The following is a 19,948-nucleotide window of genomic DNA, read 5'->3' as shown; positions in this document are numbered from 1 at the left end:
AATCACCTAAAACACTTTTTTTTTAAATGTTACTATGTGGTGTAATTATGTCCCATGCAATATTTTGGACATACTTATAAATATATTATTAAGATCCACATTGAACTGGGGTTTTTATCTGAAAATCTTTGTGGGGAGGGAGATAATAAGCAACCAAGGTTTATGAACTAATGGAACTGGGATGTAGCCAGGAGCACCAAGATGTATTGAAATGCACTGTGTAGTTCTTGTGTGCAATTTGAAGTCAGAGCCACTGAGTCACCAAAGGGGACACATGACACAGTTCCTTTCCGAGCAAAGCCAGCACTGATCAATAATGATGCGAATGAGGTGTAAAAACACAATCCTGACTGGTGGTACAAATGTGAGGCACACAAGAGTCAGTCTCAGGGTGGAAAATGGTCGAATTTGCTGTTTGTAAGGGGAACACCTTGCGAGGGTCCCTGAGAATGCCCTGCTCAGGGCTAAAGTGAGGATGAGATGTAACTGGGCCAGTAATTGGAGAGAGGGAACCCATGCGAAGACCCTTGGAAGGGAGGATGCAAAGAGTGACCAGAAGGAAGAGGGGGAAAAAGGGCTTTTGACCTGAGATGGGTCTGAAGAAGTCAGAGAGGCCAGACCACTCAGGAACTTCTCAGTGTATTACAGAAGAGCAGATGAGCACACAGAATCTTAGAATATGTTAAATGTGTGACTTCTTTCCTTTTCCTCCCTCCCTTCTCTCTCTCTCTCTCTCTCTCTCTCTCTCGTCTCCCTTATACTTTTTCACTCACAGGAAAATAAAAACCAATTATTTCATCGTATCTCTTGCCTTTGCGGATCTTCTGGTTTCGGTGCTGGTGATGCCCTTCGGTGCCATTGAGCTGGTTCAAGACATCTGGATTTATGGAGAGATGTTTTGTCTTGTGCGGACATCCCTAGATGTCCTACTCACAACAGCATCAATCTTTCACCTGTGCTGCATTTCCCTGGATAGGTAAGGGGAGAGCAGGGTGTCTCGTGGAGCTTGGGTATGGAGGAAGTGACCTTGTGTATACTGGACAATGTCTTTCCTTCTTCTCTAAGTTATTGCAAGAAATGAATCTCAGAAAGGCAAATTTGGTTATTCAATTATTCATTCAATTTACAGAGGACCCCATTTTAGACAGGCAGTTCTAAGGTTCCGCAGATCTAGATATTAGAAAGACCTAGAACCTGCTGCAGGGAACTTACCAGATATATAGATAGCAAAAGATACTAGCAGTCATGTTTACCCTGTAGCTCTAAATTCTGTACTTATGGCATGAACAAAATTCTAAGGGAACCAATTGACAAGAATTAAGGCATCTTAATCAAGATCACCTTTAAGGAGTGAGGGATAGGGTTTTGCCTTAGGTATGTATGTCAAGATGTGGTTGGACATTTTTCCTGGACTCAGCATCATGAACATGTGCTTGCTTATCCTCCCCAGAGTGGCCACTGCACACAACTGTAAAAGATTTCCCATTGTCCCTATCAGTGGCGTTTCATGGAGTAATTATTATTGCATGCCAAATGGTTTGGAGGACATTGATTCAAGGAAGCATTTTCCTGATAGATGAAAAAAATAACTCAGAGTCATCTACCCCTGCTGGGAGGTTATGCAGTATATTATTAGCATGCAGTGTATTATGTAATGCATAATCAAAATAAAATGAAAAAAGAAAAAAAATAATTAATACATCTGCCTGATGGGCAGCTGAACCAGTTCCAAATGATAGTGCCTTATATTTGAACTTGACCATTCCCTAAACTACATCTATGTAGTAATATCTAGGCATGTGCATGTGATTTTGGAGTTTCATTACCAGAAAACTAAAGATGATAATAAAATTTCCAATAATTACCTGTTTTGGTATCCAGGTCTAGAATTTCATTTCTATTGCATAATTTTGTTCTTTTTCTTCATATTTGACTTCAGGAGGTGTAATGATTTGCATCTCTGCCTCATTTGTTGGAGATTTTGTATATTTATCACTTGTATCAGCACTGTTTGTTTTCCAATTCCCACTTATTTTTATTGAATAATAAAGGCAGAATGCAATTTAAAGGTCAGATGATTCCAGGAATATATGTTTCTAGTCATAGCTGAGGATTTAGTTTCCAAAAGAAAGTGTGGGGTGCAGATTCCACACATTCCCCATCTTGGGATAGATCACTGTTTCTTTATTTGAAGACTAGGAAAAGCTGTTGGCCAAAATTATGGATTGTGGAATACCTAAAATATTTACCTTAAAACAGTAAAATTATAACCTTCCCAGAGAATTATACTGGGAGAGGGGGTGTTGATAGGGACTGAAATCAGTACAGAGAACAGCAGATTCATCTGGTCTCAGGACATCTGCTCATTGATTGGAATGGGAAGCATACTGGCCTGCTCTGTTTAAATTGCTCACTTTTCTTCTGCTAAGAACATATAGTTGAAGGTGCCTAAGTTACATGCTTGTATAATGAAACTACACTGTATGGCTAGAAATAAAGACAATGGTAAAATCAAACTGCCAGATCCCTCACCTGTCATAGTTTGACACCGTGTTTATTTGTTTTTACAACAGTTCAACTTTAGACAGTGAAAGACTTTTTAAAAGTAGTTGGCATATACCACATGAAAGTTTATAATATAGGAAATAAAATGTGAGAAATAAAAAATGCATGGATATCTTGAAGATAACCTGCATGTATGATTGTTGCTGAAATGAACAGTGAGACTGAAAGTATTAGAGGAACGTAGAAAGACAAGGCTGGGGGTACAGGATGGCTAGTGATCACTTTGAGGATTGGGAAAAATCAAGGGTAAGAAAATAAGCCATGGAGGAAGAAATGGGGGAAGTATGGGACCACTTGGAGCAGAGTGTTCACTCCAGTAGGATATTAATAACGGTAAGATGATCCCTCCCCTCAAAGAACTTGCATTTGAATGGAGATATTGGCAAATAGCCAGTAATTATGTAAATGTTTACTTAGATATTTGACAAATGCAATTGAACAGAGTGATGGGCACATTCTCTTTGTGAGCACTGCTGCAAAAATTCCATTTCTTTCTCTGATAGTGGACATTGAACACTCCAGTACCATAAGTGAGATGGGGTCATATAGCTCTGTTTTGTTTTGCTTTTCTTTGGGAGCCTGGGAAACTGTCATTTGTTTCCAGTGCTCCCTGACCCAAGATTGATACTCTTATCGGGCTGGAGAGTGTATCCTAAATATTGCAAGGCAGTGTTTTAACTTGGAAGAGTATGGTTTTATCATCCAGTTCTTGTTGTGTGCCTCCTTGTCTGGTATCTGAGCAGGGCCTGGCTGTGGCAAAGCACACAAAGCAAGTGTCTCATTGAGGTGCGATGTCCTCGTTAGCCATGAGATTCTTGGCAAGACATCCTGTCTTCTGGGGTGACTGATGCAGGGTAGTGCCTTTGGATCAAGAACACTCACTTTGGGTTCCTAATTCCATCCAAATGAGTCTCCTGGATCAAAGCAGAATGCAGAACTCTTTCAATATGACACAATGCCTTTCTCCAACTACTGTTCTCAGTCCCTTGTTCTTCCTTGGCACATTGAGAATTGAATCCTTTTAATGAAAGCTTATTGCCTCCTTAAAAATTATTTTCAAACCGCAACTAAAATAAATGCTTCTACAGTATGGATCATGAGAGGTCAAAAACGACATTAAAAACTTTATAGTGTAGTTGACGTTTTGAAATCTGAAGTTCTGTGGTTAATGAAAAAACAGCCAAGTAGCTGTACTAGAACATTGTTTTAAAAGTGGAATATTGGGGGTGGGGTTGTGGCTCAGCAGTAGAGCGCTCACCTAGCATGGGCAACGCCCTGGGTTGGATCCTCAGCACCACATAAAGTAAATAAATAAAGTAAAGATATTGTAGCCAACTACAACTAAAAAATAAATAAAGAATTAAAAAAAAAAACAGGAGCTTATTTTTAAAAAAATAAAAAATAAAATGGAATATAGTGAAGACACTAAAAATCATGAGAAATAGTGTGTGCGGAAAGAGATCATAGGTGTGTCACGTGAGAAAAAGCAATTTTCGGACCTAAATGTTTAACGTAATTCCACTTTTATAAAATAAATATATAGATGAACATTTAGGAGTAGTGGTGGGGGAAGGGAGTGAGGTGAGGGGAGAGAAAGAGAGATTGAGAGGCAGGGGGAGAGGAAGGGGAGTGAATTTCCACCAGAGCATTAAAAGCTAAAGTTATGAGGGGGTGAGAGGAGGGCATGGTGTTGGCCATGTTGGATGGTCAATGGCATTAGGGCTGACTCATTATTTTTACTAATTTTTAAAATACACCTTTAAACTTCAATTTTCCCTTTGGTTGACCTTAACCTTCTCACATAAAAGTGCACCCAGACTGGACTTTAGCTACAAGTGTTCCTGGGGCGTCACATTCCTCAATTCTTTGAGAACATTCTGACTTCAGTGCTGGGAGTCCCCTGTGAAGTCAGAGCAAGGCAAAGAGCACAGGATCTTCCTGGCTAATGTTTTCTCACAAAATACCCCTAAAATACTCCCTCTGAGGGAGCCCTTATTATCTCCTCTGGACAGATTTCCTTCACATTCATTTTTGTTCACCCATCCCACAACTCACATTTGATCTATTTCATCTCTTTTCTAATAGTCACATTAAAAAAAAATCTTAACTCAAAATGACACCTGAGCATAACATGTGTAAAGATATCTTAGGTTTACAAGAACATAAAATGTCCCCAGTTCTCCCCCCTCACCTCCACAGCTGCATGCCCTGAAGTGACCACTGTAAATTGTAGCACGTCATGTGCAGTAAGTGGACTTGTTATGTGAGTATATTTCAAGTTTATGTTTTAAGTAAGTTTTTAAAAAGGACTTTCTCTTGGATATATGCCAATGAATTGTGTGAAGAGAGTGTCCTTACCAACGTGCTTATCAGATAGCCTATCAGTAAGGCCTCTTTTCAGCAACAAGTGACTGGAACTAAATTGATTGGTTCACTCAACTGAAAAATCTGGCAGACATGGCTATCTATAAAGAAGGAAGCAATGTCAACAGATTTCACTCTGTCTCCTCCTACTCTGTGTCTCCATCTTGCCTTCTCTGTCTTCCTCTCTGCTTCCTTATATCTATATCTTCACTCTTTTTATCTGTCCTCTTTGTCCCCATTCTGTTTCCCAGCTCTGATTTCTGTTGGATTCATTTTCAAGCTGGATTCTTCCACCAGGAAAGCAAATAGCTTAGGGAACATGTCCAAAACCATTCTCAACACATAAATGCGTAGGACAAGAAACCTAAATGCTGTTTCTCAGGGAAGAACTTTGGTTGGCTTTGCTTGAGTCACACCTGCCATTTTTAGCCAGTCACCATGGTGTTGGGATGACACATTCTGATTACTAGGCAGAGGTGAGGCACCATGACTTTCAGCTGTACAGAAGCACATGACTTGGAAGATTGACAGTTCCCACAAGAAAGAGGGTTGTTGGGCAGACAGGAAGAGCAGATGTCAGCTTCTGTTAGGTGAGTGAAGTTCAAGAGAACTTTTTTTCTGGCGTCTCCACAAAAAAGACAGAGATGTGCCATCCCCAGGTTTGCTCTACATTAGACCAAATACCCCTCCATCTTTCCACTGGCCTCATGTGCTATGTGCTATGTTTTTCAGACTTAACCATTCTGATTCTCTGTCTTTGAACATGCTGCACTTTGTCCTATATTTAGAATCAAATGAAATTGCCTTTAAAAAAAAATACTTTTCTTCATTGAGGATGCTGTTCTGTGTAAGCATTGCAAGATTTTCTTTGTGATATGTTCAACCGAATCATCACTCTCTGGGCAGTACAGAAACTTGATGTGCTTTATCTGCAAAATCCTCCACCAGGTTCTTCAGTCACAGATTTTCTTTGAAAACAGGTTTACATATAAAATGCCTGATTGTGACTCCAAGGTTGCATATTTTATCCTGTGCTAGATGTAAGTGTGTCTACATTTCTTAATGTTCTCCCTGGAGTATAGCTCAATTTTGTAATGTATAAATGAAGTGTCAGTCATGGTGAACTCATATCACACAATGACGTTTGTTTTCCCAATAGAATTGAGTATATTTCTGCAAGAAAAGCATATTAAAGGTTTCTTTTCCTCACACATTCTTTGCAGGCAGGTTCATGCTTTGTATGTAATAGTAGTATTTGTTGGATTGAATTTCAGGCCAGAGGATCTGAACTGGTATTTTTATATTCATTTCATCAAATATTTATGGAATGCTTACTAATTGCTAGGAGCACTTCTGGGCACTGCAAATATAGTGGTGAATGATTAAAAAAAAGCTCTGAGCCGCAGAGCTTTTAGTCTAGCGAAGAATGCAGAAATAGGAAATAGGTAATTACAGTAAAATTACTGATCATTGAAATAGAATAAGTCAAAAAAGCTGGAGCATACTGTCTCCACAGCAGGGAAGGCTCCTGAGGATGTGATACTGAAGCTGGGATCTGTGGATGATGTAGGTACCTGTAAGGGAAGGGGCAGGAGAGGGATTGTTAGAGGAAGCAGCATGTGAAAAGATCCAGAAGCTTTTTCAGTGATACCTTATGAACTAAAGGCTAAATTCTTAGCTTGGTTTTCAGTGTTTTTCCCAATATGTCCTCAGTTTGCTTTTCCTACCTCACCTCCCATCCATGAATGAGCTATTATCTTCCCCTAAGTTATGTCTCTTCATAACTCTGTGCCTTGAGTCCCTTTTCTTTTCCCGGTGAACATCACCCTAAATCAGTTACTCAGATAAGATGTGTCACCTTCTACAATGACTGAACGGCTCCACTCTCAAGGACCTGTCTTTTCTCCAACTGAGCACCCTCAGAGCATTGAATATAAGCAGAGCATCTCAGTTTTGTTATCGGTTCCTTTGCCTGTCTCACCCCAGAGTATGAGCTCCTTGGGAGTTGGCCCATCTCATCCACTGCTGTGTTCTATTACAGGCACACAATGGATGTTCCCAGAATGTTTGTCTGAGTGTGTAGAAGGCTCCGAGGTATGTCTTGTACTTGTTTGATATGACTCTAATATTAGTTTTTCTATATTTTTAATAAGGAAAGTGGTTGAGAAGAAAGCTTGGGGTGCTAGACTGCCTAGATTCCATCCTAGTTTGACCAGAGGTATAATCTTGGGAATATTACTTAAATTTTCAGGGTTCCACCTAATCTGTAAAATTGTATTCATTTGTAGTATCCCCCCCACACACAACTTTGTGAGGAATAAATAAATGAGGGTATGCAGAGCAAATAGACCAGTGCATAGCATTTATTAGCCCTTCAACTAACATTAGCCACAAATATTGCTACATTATTGCTTTCCTTTCCAAATGCAGATTCTTAGAGACTGCTATGATGGCTCTTGCCTCACAGCTGAGTATTAAGTCTTCCAGCCCTGGGAATCTCCTCTCTTTCCTTTAGAGAGCTCACCCATCTTATTTTTCAACTGTACTTTGCTCTTGGTCTCTCCTTCAATTTTGCCTTACATTGGTCTCCAAGGTCTTATCTCTACCTGCCTGTTAAACATCTTGCCTTAAGCATCTTCCTGTTCTCTCAAATCCAATGCTCAAAGTGAAAATTTCCACTGTAAATTAATATCCTCTTCCACTTTGTGCATCAAACTGCATCTATTAGTCATCGTTTTGTCATTTAAATGCAATTCTTTGAGGTCATCTTTTACTTGTCCACCATGATCACACCGATGCCAAATAGCTGCTATATTTCCATAAATAACTTTTAGATACATCTTCCTTGTTTTTATTCCTTTTCCCTATTTCTGAATTACCACAAAAAGCTTTTTCATTATTATTTCTGAATATTATCTGATCTTCCAGGTTTATTCTTAAATACGCCTTTTTCCTGTGTCTTCAGGAAAAAAAAAATCCTTAGGCATTGCATAACATCTCTCCTCCTCCTAGATGGAATTGTTATCCTCTGGCCTTGTCCCACTTCTCAGTATTAGAAGTACAGGGACTTTGGAAGTTGTGTTTTAAGGCCCATTTCTACCATATCCTGGTTGTATGAACTTGAACAAATGTATTAAACTCTCTGATCCTCTGTTTCCACATGTTTGAAATAAGCGTGTTGAGAACTGCGTTGCAGAGTCATTGCAGGAATTTCCTAATCTGTGAAATTCTAAGGCACACTAAGTGGTAGAAGATATTTCCTGCCTCATAGTGTGCCCTCAATAAGTTGGTGGTATGTGTGCAGGAGTGGTAGTAGCTGTAGCATCAGAGAATAAAATGAGCAATTGCAATACAATTAAAGAAATGCAGTGTCACAGACAAGGTCCTCCACTAAAACAGGGCAGAGATTGGGAACAGTCACTGCTTTCAGGGCCAGAAAGGGTTTTCCAGGGCATGATACCACTGAACTCAGTCTGGGAGAATTATTGGGATAATCAGTCCGTATTTGCTGGCAGATTAATCAGTTCATAGGTTACAAAATATACATCATTAACCTAGGTAAACCCCTGCCAAGATGTTTTCAGATATTTGTGGCAGATTATCCCTTTTCCTTTAGTAGTTCAAGAAGACACCTTTCCTAGCAGCTGACACTCCTCTTGCAAGTTCTCTTATCATGAATGTCCAGAAGAATATTTAAGAGAAAGGACACGGTCAACATTAAATCTGCAGATTGCACAGGGGATTGAGATTCCTGCAAATACCCCATCTCACATACTCCAGATCTCTAACAAAGTGACTCTCCTCCTGTCTCCCCAACCCTATGGTTTTTCCATCCTAGAACCCAAGGTTCTGCCTCTGCCCTTGGATACATTCTCAGCCCCCTTCCTGTCCCTGGCTCCTGGTGAGTGCCCCTACTGACAGCTTGCCAAGCCTGGGGACCACAGGAAGAGGCCTTTAGTTCTCTCTTAAACCTACTGCTGCTTTTCTCTATTTTCTACCTCCTCAGAGGGAAATGAAAAAAAAAAAAAACGAAAATATAATAAAAGCAAATACCAAGAGCAGAAAGGCCAGTTTCTTCATCTGGAGTCAGATCTGCCATGAAACATGCTGGGCTATTGCCTGGAGGGAGAACTGATGTCCAGCCAGTGAATCCCACCATTACCCCGGCGATATCTGACCTGCCAACCCCTGCTGGGTTGTAACATCAACCTCCAAACTTAGAGACTTAACAACCGTGTATGCCTTTCATATCCTACACAAGCAACTCCTCTGCTCATAGCACTTCACCTTCAACTCAATTCACCTTTTTTCCTTAGAGTCCACTATTGGGAGAGATGTTAAACCAAGTAACATCAATTGTATTTGTTAGATAGTGTGGAGATCCTAGTTCCAAAATGTATTTTGGAATATAATTTAAAAATGCAATTTATAATATTTATGAAATAAATATGTATTTGTTACATGTGTATGTGCAAATATCTGTGTGGAGGGAGAGTGAGCAAGCCCTATGTGCTAGGAGCTTCCTGTGTTTTCAACTATAATTTGATCAATTCGCTCGCTAAGTGAATCAACAAGGTAGGAATAGTTCTCCCCACTTATAGATGATAATGTATCTTCGAGAGGTTAAGTGTCTGACCACAGAGTTAATAAGTAGTTAAGTAAAGATATAGTTAGTTCCCAATTGCAAAGACACAAAGTTGACTGCTGAGATCACTGACAGTTCTGAAAGTATAGGATACCAAGTTGTTCTCCTTGCTTCTTCTGTCTTTTCCTGTAGTTGGGAGGGCAGGAAGTGAGGAGGTAGAATTTTCTTTAATTGTAGGAATAGCAGAGAATGGATTAGTATAGAGCTTAAAATACTCAGCTGTCTTCTAAGAGTTGTCAAAGTAAATTGTGTCCCCAGAGACATTTAAAAGCAATTTGATCACACATTTGCACATGGCTATAGTTGGGGAAGCTGGTAGCTGATGTACAACAGGGATTTTAATGAAGTTTTACAAGCAATACTTTGAAATGTTTTGCATAAGAAATTACTTTGTAAATAACCTTGCTACAGTTTAGTAAATCCTGGCCATCTGGAACCTTACCTGTCATTTGAATATTCATTTTACTACTTCATAAAAGTTTTTTAGTTAAAGAAGAATGGAAAATGTCCCATGGTGAATGGACCTTATGAATTAATATGTTCTGAGATGCAATAATTGCTTTACCTGCTCAACACTGTCCATCTAGCCTGCAAATCAATATTTTCTTGAGAATTTGTCGTAATTCAGCTAATTTTGACAGACAGTAGTGTTGATTGAGATGGACATTTTCTAGTTCAAATAATATTTTTAACTCCTTCTAACCTAGCATTCAAAACTACTAAGATAGTGGGCTTTGGAGTATTGTCCCCAATCCACCAGCAGAAGCCTTACCTGGGAGCACATCAGAAGTGCAAATTCTTGAACCTTGCTCCAGACTTATGAGCAATCTGTATTTCAACAAACCCTCCAAATGATTCTGATACACAAGAAGCTTTGAGAGCCTCTGCTCCAAGACCTGCCCAGCCTGTTTAGGTTTAATGCCTTAAAACCCCTATGATCCAGCTCACTTATACTCTGTTTATATAGTATGTGGACATATGAGTATGTGTGTGTATGTGTATATATATATATCTATATAGAGAGATATATACATATATATAAATATATACACTATATAGATACACACACAGCTTATATTTGTTAAATTTTTTATGTGCATATTACATCATATATATATCATATGTAAATTATATCATATATATAATTTTATTATCCAGGCCTTTCTGCTGCCTATAGCACCTGGATTTCACTTTCTCCTCTACCATTGTTTTCAAGTCTCTAAAAATGCAATTTAAAAGACATGTAGCTATGTAGACGTGACCTGTTCTATCTCTAGATCATGAGTTTGAAGACAACTTCAGCAACTTACTGAGACCCTGTCTCAAAAAGAAAAAAAAATAATAAAGGCTGGGGATATGGCTCAGTGGTTAAGTGCCTCTCAGTTCAATCCCCAGTACCCAGACGCCCCCCCCAAAAAAAAAAGTTGTGATGGTATGGTGTATGGTGGAAGGCGATCTTGTAATCTTCTCTGTAGGATTCCCCAGAGTATTGTGCTCCTCTTATGGCACCCCACTCCTTTTTTTGTTGTTCTTCCTTTATTTTTTAATTTTTTTAAAAAATTAAAATTTTTTTACAATTCTTATTACACATATAGAGCACAATTTTTCATATCTATATATAAAGTATGTTCATGCCTTTATACATGTATTTTGTTTTTTTGCATTATAATTCTTAATACACATATATACCACAATTTTTCATATCTCTGTTTATATGACACCCAATTCAAGTCTTCGTACATGTACTTTGGATAATGATGTCCATCACATTCCACCATCCTTGCTAATCCCCTGCCCCTCCCTTTCCCTCCCACCCCTCTTCCCTATCTAAAATTCATCTATTCCTCCCATGCTCCCCCTCCTTACCCTACTATGAGTCAGCCTCCTTATATATCAGAGAAAACATTTGGCATTTGTTTTTTTTTTTTTTTGGGATTGGCTAACTTCACTTAGCATTATCTTCTCCAACACCTGCAAAAAAACATTTACCTGCAAATGCCATGATTTTGTTCTCTTTTAATGCTGAGTAAAATTCCATTGTGTATATATGCCACATTTTTTATTCATTCATCCACAGAAGGGCATCTAGGTTGGCTCCACAGTTTAGCTATTGTGAATTGTGCTGCTATAAACATTGATGTGGCTGTGTCCCCCACTCTTAAGAGATAATGATATGTTATAGAACAGAAAGGATATGGAATGTTTACTAATGTGAAAATCACCTCATCTAAATCAGTGATTCTCAATTCTCAATCCCAGCCCTACTGACCTATAGACCAGATAATTCTTTGTGATGGGGAACTTCCTTGTGCAGTATGGACTATTTAGTAATATATCCCTGAGCTCTACCCACTGGGTACCAGTGGTATCTACTTCCCAGTTGTGATAACAGAAAACTGTTTCCATAGATTGCCAAATATCTCCTGATAAGCAAAATACTTTAGTTGAAAGCAACTAGGAATATTTTTACCAGCAGAGAGTAAGACTTTAGAGGAATGTAAACGTTCTCTTCAGATGGCTTTAAGACAAACATGTAGAAAAATAGTTACAGATAGAAATTTTAAATTAAACCAGAGGGTAAATTGGAAGTTACATAAAGTCGATATTAGAGGTAATTTTCTTAACTTCAAGACACCTAAAGTTTAGAGTATACTGTGATAGGACTTGGTGAATTCCCAGTCTCTAGCCAATTTACGCAAGCTTGGATATACCCTTCATATTTGTAGAATTTGGTATTTCATAATTCTGAGCATCCTTTAAGTCCTGATTTTTTTGTTTGTGTTATTTTTAGAGTAACTTTTTCAATAATTAAATCTCTTGAGGATTTGGGAGAGACAGAGGAATGAGGTGACAGAGGTTTTGTTCTGGTCCTTGAGGCAGACTGCCTGGGCCCAGAGCCAGATTGACTCTTCTTACTTCTGAGATCTTGGAAACATTCCTGACCCTTCTATTTCCATTTCCTCATCTGTGAAATGGATGCAATTACAGTACCTCCCTCAAAAGGAATTATGAGGATTGAATAAGACAATAGTAGAGGCTTTGGTAAAGAAATCAGTAGTAGCTATGATTTATTAACTCAGCCAGTGTGCTTTGGCTGACCTCCCAAACCTTGCAAATTTGACTAGCAACTTCTGTCTAGTTGTGGTGTGTGTGTATTGCAGGGGAAGTTCATGATGGAACTTTTTTGTTTGTATTGTTAATAACAAGGTCAATGCAAGCCAAATATAGAAATTAAAAAGCAAACACAATGAATAAAAAATATTATTCAATTTCTATCTAGACCTTGTTCTGTCAGTAAATATTAGTACTTTAAGGAAGCTCCCTTAGTCAGCTAATACTAAGACTCGGTTTTTATAAATTATTTTATCCAGTGGTGTTCGTGTTCACATACTTAATTCCAGTTCTCAAGTGAACCTTTTCTAGATCCTTTGCTTGAAAGCAAAGATAGGAAAGATATGAGGAAAAATATTGAGAGGATATGAAGTGGCTTATTTAACATTGCTGTCTCAAAGGTGTCAAAGCTTTGGTAAAAATCTTGAACATTTAAGTGGATGTATAATTTGAGCTTCAGATAAAAGCCTAATATTTTATATGCCATGCCCTAAAAATCATATTTATTGTAAGAGAAATAGGATGAAGATGTAGAGAAAAATTCAAGTAAAATGTATCTAGACATGATTGCATATTTTTTTCTGTGTATATCCTTTTATAGCAATCATAATTTGACCAACCTAATTTAAATTTAAATAAGATTCTTGTCTCCCTTTTAATCATTGCTGATTTTTAAAGACAGAGATAAAGGATTTTTCCATTTTTTTTGTCAACCTACCCCAGATCATGCAAGAATAATTTCCTAAACTGTCTGGGTGAATGGACACTTCTGTTCTGTATCTCACCTGAGTTCCCTATGGAAGGAACTCTCTAGGCAACTTTATTGCAGGCATTCATTGTCCAGAGAAATGATTGCATGTATAAATGTATAGGGGATTGGTAAACTGAACTCTATATCCATAGCATGCCTCTCAAAGTTGAATTGAAAAGAAAACATATCACCACTTCCTATTTCTCTGTAGCAACAGCTCCTAGTAATGTAGATAATGCAAATTGGAACAGAACAACTTAGCAGAATACTGAGAGATCTCATTGTTCATGGAATGTTTATCATGCCACAGGAATCGGCAATAACCTTGGCCAAGCTAGACTTAGAAACGTCTTTCATGGGCTGAGGCTGTAGCTCAGTGACAGAGTGCTTGTTTTGTACATGTAAGGCACTGGGTTCGGTCCTCAGCACCACATAAAAATAAACACAAAATAAAGGCATGCTGTCCATCTACAACTATAAAATTTTCTTTTTTAAAAGAAAAGGCTTTCATAAAAATGTTATGAGCACCAGTATAATCATATCTTCTAAAGTTCTCTTCTGTAAATTCCTTGTAAATGTGAACATCCTTTGAAATCAAAATAATCTCCTCAAGTAAGATATCTTCCCCAAACCCACTTACTTTCTTGCAAGATATTTAATTTAATCTTTTTCTTGAAGTTTTGAGTCTTTGTGACATTGGAGGTTCAGCCACAATTTCTCAAGTCTGCTCTTTTCTCAGTATCTTGGTACCTGGTTTCAAACCTCAAAGGTCATAAATAACACAACAACAAAAAAGGCACCTGTTCTTCATTTATTCCTCTGTTGCTTCTTTGGAGTGGTAGTTGAAGGATAACCTAAGCTATCATCTGGAAGTGTCTTGAATGAAACAAGAACTTGTTTGAAGATATGAAGGACATATCTGGCATCCAAAGCCATCCGCACTCCTCTGTATGAGGCAGGGCCTGGGGTTGCAAGCAACAGACTGTCTTTCAACAATGGTGTTTGTGAAAGTTGTCATAACAAGGGTCAACAAAACTGATGGTTTAAAATAACAGAAATCCATTATCTCTCACAGTTCTAGGGCCTTGAAGTCTGCAGTGAAGTTGCACCAAGGCCATGTTCCCTCTGAAAACTTTAGGGGAGGACTCTTCCTTATTTCTTCCTAACTTCTAGCATCCACATTTGATATCTCTTGAGTTGTTGATGTATCACTCCGCATCACTCTGGTCTTCTTCCTTCACAGGGCTATCTTCCTTCTGTGTATAACAGTGTTCATGTCCAAATTTTTCCTTCTATGACAGTGTCAGTGGAATTTGATCAGGGCTTACCCGAATGACCTTTTTTTGACATCCTCTGTAAGGATTCTAGCTCCAAATAAGGTCACATTGCAAGGTACTGAAGGTTGAGACTTCAACATGTTTTTTTGAGGCAGGGAGAACACAATTCAATCCATAACACCAGTTTAAGCAAAATGGAATTTATGGGTAAGATATGAAATTGTTTATTTAATTGATGAAAGGAGAAAAGAATGAGAGCCTGAGAAGAAGCAGGACCATAGCTGCCCAAAGGTCCAATGGGCAGGAGCTAATCCCCAGTCCTGCCCAGAGGCTGCTGTGGAATGTGGCCACAACACTGGCTTCCCATCTTTGTCATCTCCATGACACTGAGTCCCAGAAGATGGTCTGATTGGGTTGCTCCTTAGGTAGAAAAGTCAGAATCCCATTATTATTCCCAGTAATACTGCAAAAGAAAAGAGTTAATTCCTAAAGGATTTGAGATACTATTACTAAGAGCAAAGAGAAAGAATATTAAGTAGACCCCACCCCCACCCCAAGCAGGAAATGAGGCAAGGGGCAAATTTACAAAAAAAAAAAAAGGCATCTTTTTTATCTATTCTAAATCTGTCATTAATTCTATGTTAATAATAAACCTCTAATGACTGTTAATGTCACCATTTAGAAAAGTCAGCTACCCAGCTATATTTGCCTTTCTTATAATAAAAATATGGAGGGAATTCTAGCTCATCGTGATTCTTTCCATTACCAAATGGTCTTTAATTCTATTTTGTGACCATGTCAGTTTTGCAATAGAAAACCTGAGCTCCTGAACAAGCCCCTCTCCCATTCTTTTCCCCGTTGTTCAGGTTCTCTGGTCCCAATCAGCACACCCCACATGGTGTGCTGGCCAGGCAACGCTTCCTGCAGGATATAGTCAGCAGCTCCTTGAGACCCTAGAGGGAAGGATAGACTTTGTCCTTCCCAGCTCCAGAAAGATCCAGCTCTCCTCTCAAACTCTGGGCTCTTTCTAATCCACCCTCTCTCCCCACCCATCCTACCACCACCTCTTCAAAGAATATATCCATTGTTATATTAGTTATGCTTTGAATTAAAAAAAAGAAGAGGCGGGAAAAATTAACAAAGTGAACTGCATAAGATTAGGGGCATGTGGGGGTGGCTTATTATTAAATAGTACAAAAATCTTTCATAAAAGGCTTCATCTCTAGCCTGTCTTTTTGTACTTATTTTACGACTCTTCCAAAGAGAAGTAGTTGATCTACCATAGTCTTGTGCATGTTGGCAAATTCCTTACCATGCCTGGGCATAGAAGGGGTGGTCTCTCAGGGTGAAATATCATGTAGGGGCATAATATCTGGGAGACAGAGAAGAGGGCTCTTTGTGAAGCAGATTCCACCTGTACCTGGAAGTAGGAAAAAAGTGCTGTAGAGAGGACGTGGAATCAATAAAGGGTGAGCAGTGAGTCCCAGGAGGATAGGGGTTCTCAATCAATATGTAGAAAATGATGGAGGAGACAATATTTGGAATTTTACATTCTTGGCATCAGAGAAACAATTAGATTGGCTGTCCCAGAAGTAATGCATGTGAATTCTGTTCATGACTCATGGGCCCAAACCAGTCACTTGGTTCCCCCAACTTAAGGCCAGGAAGTGTATGTGCCCCTAAGAAAGACATAGAACATACTTAGCAAACAACAGCAATGACTCCTGTGGTCACATGCAGACTCCAGGTGGCTCCAACAGGCTCTGATTCAGAAGACTCTTGAGCTCTGCATTTAAAAAAGGCCTCCTCAGGTGAATTCTGATGCAGGGTGAGGAAGGGAGAATAGAGAGGAATCCCTGGACCACATTTAAAGAATGCAGACATAGAATACCTCCTCAGTGCAGGCAGGTGATAAGAAGAAGGGAACAATAACTAAACTGTGGAAGCAACCTAGATGCCCTTCAATAGATGAATGGATAAAGAAACCATGGAATATTATTCAGCGGTAGAGCACTCGCCTGGCATGCGCTAGGCCCTGGGTTTGATCCTAAACACCACATAAAAATAAATAAACAAAATAAAGGTTTGTATACAACTAAAAAAAATTTTTTTAAAAGAGAATAAAATTATGGCAGGTGAATGGATGGAGTTGGAGAATATCATGCTAAGCAAAGTAAGTCAATCCCTAAAACCCCAAAGGCCGTGTCAGGTATGGTAGCACATACCTGTAATCCCAGTGGCTTGGGAGGCCAAGGCAGGAGGATAGTGAGTTCAAAGCCAGCCTCAGAAACAGCAAGATGCTAAGCAACTCAGTAAGACACTGTCTCCAAATAAAATACAAAATAGGGCTGGGGATGTGGCTCAGTGGTCTACTGCCCCTGAGTTTAATTCCCAGTACTCAACAAAACAAAACAAAAAACCCAAAGGTTGAATGTTTTCTCTGATAAGTGGATGCTGATCCGTAATAGGGGAGGGTGTGTGGGGAAAATGGGCAAAGGAAAGGGCGAGGAGGGGAAGGGCATGGGGACGGGAAAGATGGTGGAATGAGTTGAACATCATTACCCTAGGTACACGTATGACTGCACATATGGTGCGACTCTACGTCATGCACAACCAGAGAAATGAAAAGTTGTGCTCCATTTGTGTACAAAGACTAGAAATGCATTCTGCTGTCATGTACAACTAATTAGAACAAATACAAAAAAAAAATTTAAAAAAAGGAAGGGAACAAATTTGACATAGGACAAAGCCTGGGTCCCTCAAATTGTAACCAGAGAAGCTACGATGCCTGGACTTGCAGCCCAGATGGCTGGGCAGAAGCTCCTAAATGCCCAGGCATGAAGGTATCTTTGAAACTGTGCCTGAAACTGAGAAGACCCTCAGATGTGTCAGACATCTCCAGATAATGGGTGATCAAGTGGGATGTGGAGCCACTCCAGGTGACCGTTCTCAGATGAGATCTAAAGTATATTTTTATGAACATTGGCCATATGTTAACATATATTATCACATAATTGCTTATTTTATTTCCTCTGTTCTTTTCTCCTTTTTCTCCTCCCTTTTTCCCTTCCTGTACTGTCTGCTCTTTCCTTTATCTCCCATTATTCTCCTTCCTTCCTTCCTTCCTTCCTTCCTTCCTTCCTTTCTTTCTTTCTTTCTTTCTTTCTTTCTTTCTTTCCTATTTTTATTCTTTGCTTCTGTCTCCAATTCTTCTCGTCTACTATTTCCCCTTCTCTACACCCCTCTCTTCCCCTCCCTCTGTCCCCTCTTCTCTCATCTATTCTTCTCCCTACTCCTTCCCTTGCCCATGGCCCCATCCCCTCCATTGTCTCCCCAGGTATTATGCCATCTGCTGCCAGCCTTTGGTTTACAGGAACAAGATGACCCCTCTGCGCATCGCATTAATGCTGGGAGGCTGCTGGGTCATCCCCATGTTTATCTCTTTCCTCCCTATAATGCAAGGCTGGAATAACATTGGCATAGTTGATTTGGTGAGTATCCACACAAACCCCGCAGGTTTACCATCTGATAAAGTTTGCTTGGAATTTTCAATAAATAATACTAAGCTGGGTGAATGCTCAAAGGAAGAATCTGACAGTAGCCTCAAGGACAGTTTGTTTAAAAGCTAACATTTTTGAATGCTTACTGACAGAGTCTCCTGGACTCAACTTTAGTCATGGTCTTCTGAATTTTCTTCACAACTAGTCCTCCAATTTTAGTCTTCATATCCATCTTTACATTGCTGTTTTAGCAAGAATCTTGTTAAGTTGACTTAGCCAGAATCCTCTGCCCTCAATACTGGTCAGGTCCTTTATCCTCCATCATCCATAAGTGACATGTGATCACCCTGGCCTGGCTTCAGGAAGAATCCTGTTATGTTGGTTTAATTAGGATCTCCTTTACCACTGATATTTCCTCTTAGTGATTTTTCCATCCACTGATTCTCACCCACCATGCTTCTTGGCTATAAATTCCAACTTTTCCTTGATATGTTGGTGGAGCACAATCTCTGTCTTCTACTGCACAACTTGATCATGGTGGTCACTGTTGAATTTTCATAGGGGGTATTTTTGGTGATACCTGTATTTATAACAACCCTAAAGCATAGTGCTAAAGTGCTGGCTAGTGTTTCCAAGGGCATGAGCACTGTGATGTGAATTATAGGAAAATATGCGTGTGTTAGGTAAACTTTATTCAGGAGATTTATTTATTTATTTATTTTTGGTATTGAGAATTGATTCCCAGGTACTCTACCATTAAGCTACATCCTCCCTGCCTTTTTTTTAAAAAAAATTTGTTCTTTTTAGAAATACATTACAATAGGGTGTATTTTGACATATTATACATACATGGAGTGTAACTTATTCTAATTAGGATCCCATTCTTGTCCCAGTTTTTGAGACAAGATCTCACTAAATTGTCAAGGCTGCCCTCAGACGTGCAATCCTCCTGCCTCAGCCTCCCAAGCAGCTGGAATTATAGGCATGTGCCACCATGCCAAATGCCTTAGCACTGTAACAATATCATGAATAATCTTTTCTTTAACCTTGCTATATGCTAAACAGCACACTACTTTACATATAATCCTAACAGCATTGTTTTGGAAATAGTATAATTTTTTCTCCTCTTATGGATAACAAAACCTAGGCTTACAAGGTTAAGTAGCCCTCTCGATGCTGCACAAATTGCAACTAGTGGAACAGAAATTCAAGGCTTAGCAGTCAGATCCCTGGGTTTGTCATATGTTCAGAAAAGTCTTTGTCCCACTTCACATTGAGAGTCTATATGGCCTCCACTGACCTGAAGAGGATATTTCATCTGGATGGAGGCTGCCAGGAAATGAAGAGAGCCTTGGGGCAGAAATTGAGAGCACTTAAACCTGAGCCCAGCTCCATCACTGTTCTCAGTGGGAAATAGTGTTTGCCAGGTATAGGAGGACATGTGACCTGTGTGCCAGGCATTTCCCAGCCCTTGTTTATGGATTTATCATAGAAACAGAATCAATTGTGTGTGTGTGTGTGTGTGTGTGTGTGTGTGTGTAAATAGACAGAAACAGTAGAGAGAAACACAGAAAGAGATTTATGATAAAGAATTTGCTCATGTGGTTATGGAGGTTGACAAGTCTCAAGATCCATAGTTAGCAAGTTGGTGACCCAGGAAAGCCAATGCTTCAGTTCAAGATCTAAGGCAGGAAAAAAAAATATGTCCCAGCGTGAAAGCAATAAGGTAGCAGGA

At 39.2% G+C, this 19,948-nt stretch overlaps 1 protein-coding gene across 3 annotated transcripts in view; it reads left to right on the top strand.

Annotated features, from left to right (window-relative positions):
- Positions 1 to 19,948, top strand: part of Htr4 (5-hydroxytryptamine receptor 4) — a 178,670-nt gene that overhangs the window by 88,781 nt on the left and 69,941 nt on the right. For all 3 annotated transcript variants that reach the window (XM_015477663.2, XM_048811762.1, XM_048811761.1), the window contains exons 4-5: positions 776 to 976; positions 18,051 to 18,204. In XM_015477663.2, the coding sequence (XP_015333149.1) occupies positions 776 to 976; positions 18,051 to 18,204 (355 nt within the window). The remainder of the gene's footprint in view (positions 1 to 775; positions 977 to 18,050; positions 18,205 to 19,948) is intronic.

Source organism: Marmota marmota, unplaced genomic scaffold (assembly GCF_001458135.2).
Source record: "Marmota marmota marmota unplaced genomic scaffold, marMar, whole genome shotgun sequence".
In the NCBI taxonomy this organism is placed as follows: Eukaryota; Metazoa; Chordata; class Mammalia; order Rodentia; family Sciuridae; genus Marmota; species Marmota marmota.
Note: the sequence above shows the minus strand (reverse complement) of the source record. Positions and strands in the feature narration are given on the sequence as shown.